We start from the raw sequence: 13,001 nt of genomic DNA, 5'->3' as shown, positions 1-13,001 counted from the left end.
TGACTTTGAATAGTATGATGCATAGTGCCGCATTGAATTGTCTACTCCTACATTGCATTGAATTGTCTGATCCTATATTGCATTGATATGTCTAATCTGTAAATGAATTACTGTTATGTACATATGATGGATTTTTCCTATATAATAGAGCATAACTTCAACAATAAAATCACAACTCCATTCACATTTCCTCTCAACTTTTTATTTTCTAGAAAGCACCACTTCAATCAACATATCTCCAAAATGAACTATGATTCAAGCTCTTCTAGTTCAGGTTCTGAGTTTTTTAATTACATGGTTCAAGATTACATAGAATGGAGTCAGTCCGTTGATGCTGAGCAACAAAATGAAGAAGAAATTGTACCTTGCACTAGAAATTTTGTGCGTAGGGAACATGAGGAAGCTCATGAAAAATTGTTTCATGATTATTTCAGCAACGAACCTCTATACCCCGAGAATATTTTTCGTCGTAGGTTTCGTATGCATAAGCATGTTTTCCTTCGTATTGTCGAAGGTGTAACGATTCAAGATGATAAATTTTTTAAGCAAAAACCAGATGCTACTGGAAGGATGGGGGCATCTAAACTACAAAAATGCACAGCGGCTATCAGGATGTTGGCATAGGGTTCATCCTCTGATGCTGTTGACGAGTACCTGAAAATTGCTTCAAGTACCGCTAGAGAATGCCTTCTTCATTTTGTCGAAGCGGTTGTTGCTAGATTTGGAGATGAATACTTGAGGAAGGCAAATGCAAATGACATTGAGCGTCTCCTACATGAAGGCGAGCGTCGTGGCTTCCCAGGCATGATGGGAAGCATCGATTGCATGCATTGAAACTGGAAGAATTGTCCTCGGGGCTGGAAGGGAATGTATCAAGGAAGAAGCAAAACAGCAACCATAATCTTAGAAGCGGTTGCTTCAAGTGACTTATGGATATGGCATGCTTTTTTTGGCACCCCGGTTCATGCAATGATATAAACGTATTGCAGAGGTCTCCCGTCTTTGATGATGTCCTACAAGGAAAAGCCCCAGAGGTCAACTTCTCGGTGAACAGGACAACTTATAACATGGGTTACTATCTTACTGATGGCATCTACCCGAGATGGTCAACATTCATCCCCGCAATAAAGCTCCCCAAACCCCCAAACAAAGACTATTCACACAACATCAAGAAGCTGTTAGAAAAGATGTAGAGCGTGCATTTGGAGTATTGCAAGCTAGATTTGCAATCATTCGTAAACCCGCTCTCGCGTGAGATAAAGACATATTGTGGAAAATAATCATGGCATGTATCATCATGCACAATATGATTGTTGAAGATGAGCGTGATACTTATCAAAATTACCGAGATCCAGACGAATATGATCAGCTTCAAACTCAAAATAACGAGGGGTCATCTAACCAAGTCGGAGAAGACTCATTCGTTGTGCACAATGGAAGACTCGATGCGCGAAATTTAGGTGCATACATGGAGAGAAGATCTGAGATGCGAGATGCGGAAACTCACATCTCACTAAAAAATAACTTGGTTGAACACATATGGCGTAAGTTTGGGCCTAATCGTCAAGTTGATTAACTAACTTTATTTAATTAATTATGGTTTAAGTTAATTTCAAATTTCATGTATTTGTGTGTTTTAAATTATCTATCTTAGCTTTATGTATCAATCTATCATGTATTTATGTTTTAAATTATCTATGTTTATGTATCAAATTTCATGTATGTGTGTTTTTTTAATTATCTATCTTATGTAATGTGTTCGTTTTTTTTTTTTAATTTATAATGTCAAGTTAACGTAATTTAATTTAAATTAAGCTAATTAACACATATTTACTATAATCTCAAGTTAACGCTAATTTAATTTAACATAAGCTAATTAGCTAATTAACTTGTAACGTAATTTAATTTATCGTAATTAATTTAACGTAAGCTAATTAGCTCGTAATTAATTTAACGTAATCTAATTAGCTTTTATTAATTTAAATCATCTATTTTATATATAAAAAAATTAAACATTGAATATGGTGGGGTTTGGTAAAAGTAGGAGAGAGAGTATATGGTGGGGTTTGGTAAAAGTAAGAGAGAGAAATGGAAAAACCAAGTAAGACTAACTCACCCATTGTGAGAAAAAAAAGATGAGTTGGTGGGAGTTTTAGTGGGATGTGAGGTGTAAGAAGGAGGGAAGGAGAGAGAATGACAAAACATAAAAACCAAGTAAGACCAACCCACCCCATTGTAGATGCTCTTAGTATGGGTTGTTGCCAACATACATTTCTTTCTCCTATAGTATTTGCGCTGTTATTGTTGTATTGTTGTTGGTAATGGTACCATAAGCGCACCGGCGTGCCTACTGCCATCTTAAACCGATGCCCAATTTTGGGGGATGGGGGAGGGATGGCAGGGGAGGGGTAGGTATTTCGAGGGTGGGGGAAGGGTTGCAAGGGCGGAGGGGGTTTGAGGGTGGGGGCAGGGGTGGCTAGTGTGGTGTTTTATGGTGTTTTACTTATTGTAGCAGGTCATTTACCTGTTAGGTCCATTTTTATAAAACATAACCTAAAGTTGAGACCACTCATGAATAATCAAAAGTTGGGACTAAATATGACGGAACATCCATAGTGGGACTGTTCTTGACAATTTTTCCAAAAAAAAGTTGTATACTTCTATGGAAGCAGATGACCCGACCCGTGTCAGACTTGTTTGCCACTTGTAGTATAGGCTTGGAAATTAGAGTACAATAGAAAGTACTAGAAGGATGGGAATACAATAGCTCATTGAATGTAGGCATGACAACGGGTCCAGGAGCCTACCCAAACCCGCCCAGACCCAATCCTATATTAAGGGTATGGGTCTTAATTTTTTGGACCTTACGGGTAAGGGTAGGGTATGGGTCCTTGTACTATCGGGTAAGGGTGGGGTAAGGATCCACTCCTCAAATATCTAGACCTTACTCATGGACCCACACCAAGTAAAACAAGTTACCATATATATATATATAAACATATCCTTCCAGTAAAACTAAAACCCTCCTTCACCCAGGAACCCTAGCCACAAATCGCAATCACGTCTCATCTTTTACTTTACTCTCACTCTTTCAGTCACTCACTATCACAATGTTACTCTCCCGCTCTACTCTCACTATCTTTCTCTACTCTTAGTCTTTCACTATCACAATGTCACTCTATTTATTTATATTTTGATTTATGAGACTTTTGGCATGTGCAAAAATTATGTATTGCTATGGAATGTGATATTATGTAAGCTAATTGCAAAATTAATATATGGAATTGTGCTTAACGATTTTATATTCACGTGAAAATGTAAGTGGATTTTTTTTGTATTCGACCCATTTTAGACCATAAACCCTACCCATACCCTATCGGACCCTACGAGTACGGGTGAGGGTCCTAAAAAATTTTACCCTATGGGTACGGGTAGGATATGGGTATACATCCAAAAATAAGATACAGGTATGGGTCTAGTCTTACCCTATCCATAATTCCATAACCTACCCATTGCCATCTCTAATTGTATGGCTACAATTGTTCATTCTTTAAGGGATGAAATATGAAACTATCTTTGTTGGTAATTTTCCTCGAGGTATTCTTGCCTTGATGGAAATTAATACTTACATACATATTTGTCTCCCTGTATTACACTTCAAAGAAAATTTAAGAAGAAAAAGAAAAATTTATTAATCGTATAATATTGGAAATTAGAAAACTACAGAAAATACTACAAGCGTCGGAATACAATAGCGCATTGTATGGCTACAACTGTTCCTTCTTCAGGGGATAAAATATGAATCTATCTTTGTTGCTAAGGTGAAGCCGAGAGAGAGAGACAATGGTTTAGGGTTTTGAGTATGTGTTTCCTTAATCAGAATCAAGAGAATATACAACCCTAAATACATATTCACAATGAGTGATATATGGGCTTAATAACATATTAAGCTATTTACACAAGTGGGCCTAAACATATTATACAAACTCTAAATACATATTATACGTGGTCCAACACCCCCCCTCAAGTGGGAGCATGGGGATCACCAATGCCCAACTTGCCAAGTAAGAAGCGAAATTGACGCAAACCAAGCGCTTTAGTAAAGCAGTCAGCCAATTGGGACGTAGTAGGCACATAAGCAGTGGTGATAAGCCCCTCTTGAATGGCATCACGAACATAATGACAGTCGACCTCTATGTGCTTGGTGCGTTCATGGAAAACGGGATTCTGAGCAATATAAAGAGCGGATTTGCTGTCACAGAAAAGAGAAATGGGTTGCGAATGAGACACTCCAAAACACCTAAGTAAAGCACGCAACCATTTTAGTTCTGCAGTAACATCCGCCATAGAGCGATATTCGGCTTCAGCAGAAGAGCGAGAAACAGTGTGTTATTTTCGGGTTTTCCATGAAATAGGTGAGGACCCTAGAAAAATAAGCCAGCCTGAAACAGATCGATGAGTCAAAGGACAACTGGCCCAATCAGAGTCACACCAAGCTGTCAAATGTAAGTCACACAAGGAAGAGAGGATGATGCCCTGTCCTGGACTCCCCTTTAAGTAGCGGACCACACGAAGAGCCGCTTCCCAGTGCTGGTGGTGGGGCTGATGCCTGAACTGAGCAAGCACATGAACAACATAAGCCAAATCAGGCCTAGTAAAAGCCAGATAAATCAGACGACCCACAAGTCGACGATATTGAGCAGGATCCGGGTGTAGAGGACCATCGGCAAGAGCCAACTGATGGTTTTGCTCAAGAGGGGTATCAGCTGGTTTAGCACCCGACAAACCAATTTCAGAGATAATATCAAGAGTATACTTCCTTTGAGAGAGAAAGAAACCATCTGCACTTCGAGCAACTTCAATCCCTAAAAAATATTTCAGAGGCCCAAGATCTTTCATGCGAAAACAATCACTAAGATAAGCCTTAAATGAAGACAAAGCAGCAGAATTATTGCCAGAAATGATGAGATCATCAACATAGACAAGAACATGGATACGAACATCACCGCGATAGTAAGTAAATAGAGAATAATCAGAGTAAGAACGACAAAAACCATACTGTCGCAGAGAGGTGGCAAGTTTTGCGAACCAACACCGAGGTGCTTGCTTAAGACCATATAGAGATTTCTGAAGACGACACACTTTTCCAGAAGTAGCAGGGGTAAAGCCATGGGGAAGTTTCATATACACCTCCTCATCCAAATCACCATGAAGGAAGGCATTGTGGACATCCATCTGATGGACTTCCCAGTTGCGGGATGCTGCTACAGCAAGAAAGGTACGAACAGTGACCATTTTGGCCACAGGTGCAAAAGTCTCATGATAAACGATCCCTTCAACCTGATGATTCCCGAGAATAACCAACCGCGCCTTAAGACGCTCCACACTACCATCAGAGTTGTATTTGATGTGATACACCCATTTGCACCCAAGTGCCTTCTTACCAGGAGGTAGATCTGTCATAACCCATGTACAATTATCTTCCAAAGCACTGATTTCTTTTTGCATAGCCTCGCGCCACCCAGAAAACTTCATAGCCTCTGTAAAACTCTTAGGCTCAACACCATCATCAACTGCAGCAAGAAAAACACGGTGGCGCATAGAGAAATTATCACAACTCACAAAGTTAGCTAAAGGATACGGAGTACCTGAGGGACGAGGAGCATCGAGTGAGCCTGGAGGGGGGCTGCCAAGCTGGACAGAGTGCACAAAATAATCACGCAACAAACAGTTAGGTTGCTTGGCCCTATGATCGCGGCCCAAAGAAGGAGAGGATGGGTCAGGAGATGACGAATCTGGCTCGGTAGAAGAGTTGGACTGGGCTGAAGAAGATGTGTCAGATGGGCCCGCGTCAGAGGAAAGGGGCTGGATTTGTGTGGGAGCACTGGAAGTGAGTGAGATGGGCTGAGAATCGCAGGATGAAGGCGGGGGAGAAGAATCAGAGTCTGGGCCGGACAAAATTGGAGTAGGTGGGCTGGGAGAATTTGAGGAGCTGGGGTCAGTAGTAGAATCTAAATCAGTGAGTGGGCTAGGCTGTGTGTCAAGAGAAAAGGGACTGGCAGTAGATTCAATAGAGGGAGAGGAAGAATAAGGAAAAGAATTTTCAAAGAAGAGGACATCTCGAGACACGAAGATGACACCAGTGGCTAAGTCCTTCAATTTCCACCCCTTTTTCCCCGTGGAATAACCAAGGAAAATACATTCTCGACTACGAGGAGCAAATTTATTTCCTTTGGATTTCTGGTTATGAGCAAAACACAAACACCCAAACACCCTCAAGGCCTCAAAATCAGGTTCATGCCCAAAAATCATTTCATAAGGAGTTTTATTACCCAACACCCCTGATGGAGTTCGATTAATAAGATGGACTGCGGTAAGAACACATTCACCCCAAAAATCAACAGGTAGATTGGCTTGAAACATCAAGGCTCGACTCACATTCAAAATATGTTGGTGTTTACGCTCTATCCTCCCGTTTTGTTGAGGTGTCCCAGTATATGAGGTTTGAAATAAAATACCGCTTTGATCAAAGAAAGGAAGCATGCATTGAAATTCAGTCCCGTTATCACTCCGAACAATTTTAACAGAGGTATCAAATTGACGTTCAACCATAGCAAAAAAAGATAGGAAATATTTGTGAACTTCAGTTTTATTGTGCAACAGATAAACCCAAACGGCACGGGAATAGTCATCAACAAGAGTTAAGAAATAAATAGCACCACAAGATGAAGGTACACTATATGGCCCCCACAAATCACAATGAACCAGTTCAAACAGTTGACTGGCTTTATGAGAACTACTAGGAAAACAATCACGAGTTTGTTTAGCCATAGGACAAACGTCACAAACATTATTCAATCTTTTCTTAGCATGACTAGAACGAATAGCAGGAAGCAGCTTCACTACACGTTGATGGATGACCTAACCTTTGATGCCACAGATCAAAAGAAGGTAAAGCAGCAACTGCAGCTGCATGAATTTTCGCCACCGTCCGGAAATAGTAAAGCCCCCCTCGCCGCTCACCTGCTCCAATCAGAGTCCCCGAGGACCGGTCCTGTATAGCACACAAAGATAAGGTGAATTGAAGAGTACAATCATTATCAGCAAGCAAATGAGAGATTGAGATCAAATGACACTGAAAGCCAGGAACAAATAAAACATGATGCAGAACTAAAGTGTCAGTAAGATAAACATCTCCCTCCATAGTAGCATTAGCGGAGCATCCATTAGGAAGACCAACAGGGCACGCTGCAATACTACGAACATTGACTAACACAGATAAAGTGCCTGTAATATGATGAGAAGCACCAGTGTCTAGTATCCACTCTATACCTGCCATCCGATCATCAGATTTTGGTTCGAGATTGACCAAGTTCATGAGAGCTTGAATTTGGTCTTGCGTGAGGCTCGGCAAAGGAGTCCCACCCCCTTCATTTGTCCCAAACACACCGTTGGACACCACATTTGCACGAACCCCCCCTGTACTACGGGCTGCCACAGCCCCACCACCGACACCGCCGATTGTCCCCGCCGCATTATTACTGCACCCTGCTGCTGGAGACACGGCAGGGGCACTTTTCTCAACCCGCCCCGAATGATTACGCACACGTTCCTCATACCATTCAGGGGTTCCATGAATCTTAAAGCAAGTGGAAATTTCATGGCTTTTTTGTTTACAATGAGTGCATACCAACTTAGATTTATCAACACGAGTGAAACGTGGCTTACCTCGATCGAATTGAGCATAAAATGCATGAACAGATTCACTAACCCCTTTGTCTCGAGTAGCACCTCGAGAGTGTTCCTCTTGAATGAGAGTTTGGTAGGCACGATTAATATCACCAAGGGGCTGTTGAGACAGCAAATTAGTGCGGACAGCAGCATACAATGCACTATCTAGTCCAATAAGAAACTGGTGAAAGATTTCTTCGTCACGGTCACGCGCCAGCTTTGCGCCCAGACCACAGTCACATTTATGGCATTCACAGGCAGGTAATGGCTTCAAACGAGCCAGCTCATCATAATATCCCATAAGTTTGGAATAATACTTGTCCACCGTCATCGAAGTCGTCTGTTTGCACTCTGAGATAGCGGTTTTAAGTTGCTGAATTCGTGGCCCATTAGCCACGCAGAACCTTCGTTCAATATATAACCACAAGTCGCGTGCGTTCTCGTGCAGTGGAATAGTCCCTGCTATTTTTGTGTCCATGCTCCTTAAAATCCAAGAGATTATCATTGAGTGAACAGTGTCCCAATCTAGGACAGCCATCACTTCAGTTGGTTTAGGAATGGTTCCTTCAATGAAACCATATTTACGTCGCGCTCGCAACGAAAGTGTCATGGCCCGAGCCCATGCCACGTAATTATCGCCGGTAAAGGTAACGTGAGTGATCATATTTCCTGGTTGATCACCCGATCCCAAATAAAAAGGTGAAGTAACATTCACAATCCATTTGCTCTTAGTCAATGCTTTCTTCTCGTCGCCCATGGTGTCACTCGACCTGTCGCACGTCACGCGGGTGAGGCTAAGGTACGATGTTCAGGCCACGAAAAAATTATAATACCGCCGGAAAAGATGCCGGCTCTGATACCATGCTAAGGTGAGCCCGAGAGAGAGAGAGATCGAGGAGAGAGAGACAATGGTTTAGGGTTTTGAGTATGTGTTTCCTTAATCAGAATCAAGAGAATATACAACCCTAAATACATATTCACAATGAGTGATATATGGGCTTAATAACATATTAAGCTATTTACACAAGTGGGCCTAAACATATTATACAAACTCTAAATACATATTATACGTGGTCCAACAGTATGTCAGTATGGCTACAACTGTTCCTTCTTCAGGGGATAAAATATGAATCTATCTTTGTTGGTAATTTCCCTTGAGTTATTCTTACCTTCATGGAAATTAACACTTACATACATATTTTGTGTTCGTGTATTACACTTCGAAGAAAAATTGTGCAGAAAAAGAAGAAGTTACTAATTGTATAAGATTGGCAATTAGAAAACTGTAGAAAGTACTACAAGAGTCGGAATACAATAGCTCATTGTATGGCTACAATTGTTCCTTCTTCATGGGATGCAATATGATTCAATCTTTGTTGGTAATTTCTCTCAAGGTATTCTTGCCATTGATGGAAATTAACACTTACATATTTATCTTCGTGTGTTACACTTAAGAAGAAAAAAAAGAAGTTATTAATTGTATAAGACTGGAAATAGAAAATTGTAGAAAGTACTACAAGGATCGGAATACAATAGCTCATCGTATGGCTACAATTGTTCCTTAGCTTCTTCACGAGATAAAATATGAATCTATCTTTTTTGGTAAATTTCCTCAAGGTATTCTTGCCTTGATGTAAATTAACACTTACATACATATTTTGTCTCCCTATATTACACTTCAAAGAAAAATTAAGAAAAAAAAGAAAGAAGTTATTAATTGTATAAGATTGGAAATTAGAAAATTGTAGAAAGTACTACAAGGGTGGGAATACAATTGTTCCTTCTTTAGGGGACGAAATATGAATCTATATATGTTGGTAATTTCTCTCAAGGTATTCTTGCCTTGATGGAAATTGACACTTACATAAATTTTTTCTCTCACTATACTATACTTCAAAGAAAAACTAAGACAAAAAAGTACTAATACTTGCAAAATCCTAGGCCCTACCCTCAACTTTCAACAACAGGGGTAGCAGGTGCATCACAAGCAGGTGGACTCTGCTTTCCAGTAAGAAGGGGCTTCACAAATTTACACATTGATACTGCAGGACCATCAGTTCCAGTGTATTGTAAGTCTATGTCAGCTAGCTCTACCTTATCGCATGGCACGCCTTCGCTGCAAATCAGTTTCACTGCTTCCTTGCCACTTGATTTTCCCTTCACATTCTTGAATCGAATGTCGGAAATCTTAACTTTCGACGGTGTCTATTAAAAACATAAATCTGGGATATTAGTATATACTTCTATATGTGAAACACAAGCTAGTAGTATATCCTGTGAGACTATTTAATAGATGGATAAGAATAAGATATTAGTTACACACATAAAAGTAAAGATTTTTCAGTTTCTTCTAATTCCTGCTAACTTTTTACGTGTTTTGCTTTAGTTTTGATGTTCTATATGCAAAAAACAGACAGTCTGACAGAAGAACATGTGTTAAGTAAGTACCTTTGCTTTGCAATGATTCCATGGGCAATATTCTTGATCAACAATGACAGGATTTCTTACATTTTCAACAGTGATATCTTCAAAATACAAGCCAGTGACAGTGGATTCATAAGAGTTGTGCCATGTTTTAACTCGGACACCATTGTCAGTGTTCTTGATGGTACAATTCCTGATAGTAATATTTGAAACTGGTTCTTCATTGGGGTATTTACCCAAGCTCCCAACACTGAGACCATGGCCGGGTCCACATGTAACTCCTTCTACAAGGACATTCTTAGCCCCATCACCAAAAGACACACAATCATCTCCGGTGCCTATTGTAAACCCTCTTACAATAACACCATCTGAACGTCCAATGTGAATGCCGTCCGTGTTAGGGCTGTCAGCTGGGGCGGTTATAGTTATGTCTGACATTTCTAGTTGCTTACACCCTAAGAGGGCAAAGTGATACAACTTGCTGTTTATCGAAGTTAAGCCACTTACTTTTGAGTTCGTCACGAAATTGAACCTAAAGTTCTGCAAATCACAACATAAACTATCATGTTCTTGTATCCTAACATGCTCCCATCTAGTGAAAGATAAAGGAAAACAATACAATTATCTCATAACACAAAGACAAAGGTGACCCTTAATAAATAGGGAGCTGAAGGCATTACATAAGGAAGGTCGAAGCCGCAGTTAGCATTTTTAGCACATTCGTTTAGTTTCCAAGCTGCTTGTCCTTGGCCATCAAACACACCTCCTCCTTTACCAGTAATGAGTATCAAACTGTCGACATATTCAACCTTAAACCATGTATCTTCCTTGTTAAAAGCTGCCACATCTGGAGGAGCCTTGAAGTTCCCTAAGATTTCAATTACAGTTGGTGTCTGGCATGGACCTTTGAGCTTAATGGCTCCTAGAATATAATTTCCTGCAGGAACTAACACCTTGCTAGGTTTTACTGATGCACATGCTGCAGTCCATGAGTCCAAGAAAGCCTGAAAATAATCAATTTACAAACTATCAAGTCCTATTTGTTACAGATATTATATTTTCGTAAATAATAGTATGAGACAGTCTCATGTTTTTTTTTTTGGTGTTCGCACCCGGTTCACCCTTCGGGCTACATCCGGATCGAGACCAAATTCGGGTGGCTAGGTTCCATTCCTCTTGTGATAAGGAGAAATATGTCATCTCGTTCATTGCTTAACAGTAGTACTACTTAATACTACAATGACAAATAACACACATTATTTCAATCTCATCATTTTACCTGAAAAATGTCTACGCCAATCTTCCTAAACCATTTATGGTAAACTGATTTTGACAAGATTTTGAAGTTGTATAAAATTTAAATTTAACCTAGAAAATATAAAAAAATCCCAGAACTTTTTTGAAATGGCACCTTATAATCCCCAAATAATTTTTTCCTCTCCTATCGTCATAACTTATAAGCTTCTCATTTGTTTATTTCAAATTCAATTCTTTTAATTTTGACCATAAATTCTCTCCAATGTATAAGAGAAAGAAAATGTCATGTGAGATTTTATAAAATTCCCCTAAACATATTATATACGAAGTATGTGATATAGGGGTCCGTTAAATACTTACTATAATTTTGTTAAAGTAAATGATCAAGAATGAGTCTCATAAATTGTAGGAAAACAACAGATGAGAAACTTAATACAAAATGGAGGAAGTATAAATTCAACCTATATAGTATATTTTATACACTCGTCAAACATAAAGTAGTCTTTGATTAATTATGAAATGAATGAATTTGTTTTACCTGTGTGACATCGGCATCAGGTTTTGCACCTTTGGTGGTTATGTCAAATACAATGGTATCACCAGGAGCTAGGTTCTGAGTCTGACAACTTATTTCTATGATCAGCAAATATAATCCCAGCAAACACAATGTGAAATTTATTTTGGAAGCCATTTTTTTTTGGTTTTTTATTTTCTTATTTTCTTATTTTTGATGTTTAAAATTATTTTATTGAATGCTTACTTTTTTACTGCTATATATATTTATATATATATTCTTTTGTTCTCTGCCACCAGTCTTATACTAAAATTATAGCACTAAAATCTGACTTAATGGATGTGGTCATGTGGATGAGAAGATATCCATTATTTTATTTTTTTTGAGGAAAAGAAGTTATCCATTTATAGAAATCTATAATAAGTGTCGCTTAAATACATATACCAATTTCTAGTCTCTTCTTAGGAGCTAGGAAGTGGTCCAGCCTCCCCTCTTTTCACTACTAGCCTTCATATGCACGCGAATGCGTGCATTAATTTCAAAATTTGTTATTCTATTAGATACTCCATTCGTACTTTATTTATGATTAAACTTAAATATGAAAAATTCAACAGTTAGATGAATTTAGATATATTAATTCGCTAATGTAAAAAAATAAAAAAGGTTGTGAGTGATTGTTAACATTAATTTTTTGTGAATGAATATTGAACAGAAAGAACAAAAATAATGAGTCGGTTTAACTGAATTAAAGAGTATCAAATGTAGTGAATGTTCAAACTTTTCATATGCACATTATGTATGCCATCTTTTTTTATAAGGTATAAATATTTTGTCCATTTAATTTTTGATTGAAGTATTTGATGCATATACCATTTTAAACTTGTTTTAAATGGCAAGTTGGAATGAGAATTTTTAAATGATTTGCTTTTGTAATTTTTTTCATTCCATTAATTAGATCATTAAGGGTATTTTAGTCACTTCAAAAGAGGACACCACACCTCCTCCCTTGGCTTATATAATAGAGATATAATACAATCCCAAATTATCAAAAAAAAATACATATAATAGCTCCATT

The 13,001-nt window shown here is 38.7% G+C and overlaps 3 protein-coding genes across 3 annotated transcripts; 1 reads left to right on the top strand and 2 right to left on the bottom strand.

Moving 5' to 3' along the window:
- Window positions 1-243: 243 nt before the first annotated feature.
- On the top strand, window positions 244-624 carry LOC125496512 (uncharacterized). Its single transcript, XM_057392271.1, has one exon. The coding sequence runs from the start codon at window positions 244-246 to the stop codon at window positions 622-624; it is 381 nt and encodes a 126-aa protein (XP_057248254.1).
- Window positions 625-6,874: 6,250 nt separating this feature from the next.
- Window positions 6,875-8,488, bottom strand: LOC125492311 (uncharacterized). The gene has a single exon (XM_048634641.1). The coding sequence runs from the start codon at window positions 8,486-8,488 to the stop codon at window positions 6,875-6,877; it is 1,614 nt and encodes a 537-aa protein (XP_048490598.1).
- A 743-nt stretch (window positions 8,489-9,231) lies between these two features.
- LOC104891852 (probable galacturan 1,4-alpha-galacturonidase SALK6) lies at window positions 9,232-12,244 on the bottom strand. Its single transcript, XM_010677628.4, has 4 exons — window positions 11,951-12,244; window positions 10,836-11,159; window positions 10,180-10,695; window positions 9,232-9,936 (listed from the first exon to the last, which is right to left on the bottom strand). The coding sequence occupies exons 1-4, from the start codon at window positions 12,101-12,103 to the stop codon at window positions 9,682-9,684; spliced, it is 1,248 nt and encodes a 415-aa protein (XP_010675930.2). The 5' UTR covers window positions 12,104-12,244; the 3' UTR covers window positions 9,232-9,681.
- Window positions 12,245-13,001: the final 757 nt, after the last annotated feature.

The sequence above is a fragment of the Beta vulgaris genome, chromosome 1 (genome assembly GCF_026745355.1).
Source record: "Beta vulgaris subsp. vulgaris cultivar EL10 chromosome 1, EL10.2, whole genome shotgun sequence".
Classification (NCBI taxonomy): domain Eukaryota; kingdom Viridiplantae; phylum Streptophyta; class Magnoliopsida; order Caryophyllales; family Amaranthaceae; genus Beta; species Beta vulgaris.
Note: the sequence above shows the minus strand (reverse complement) of the source record. Positions and strands in the feature narration are given on the sequence as shown.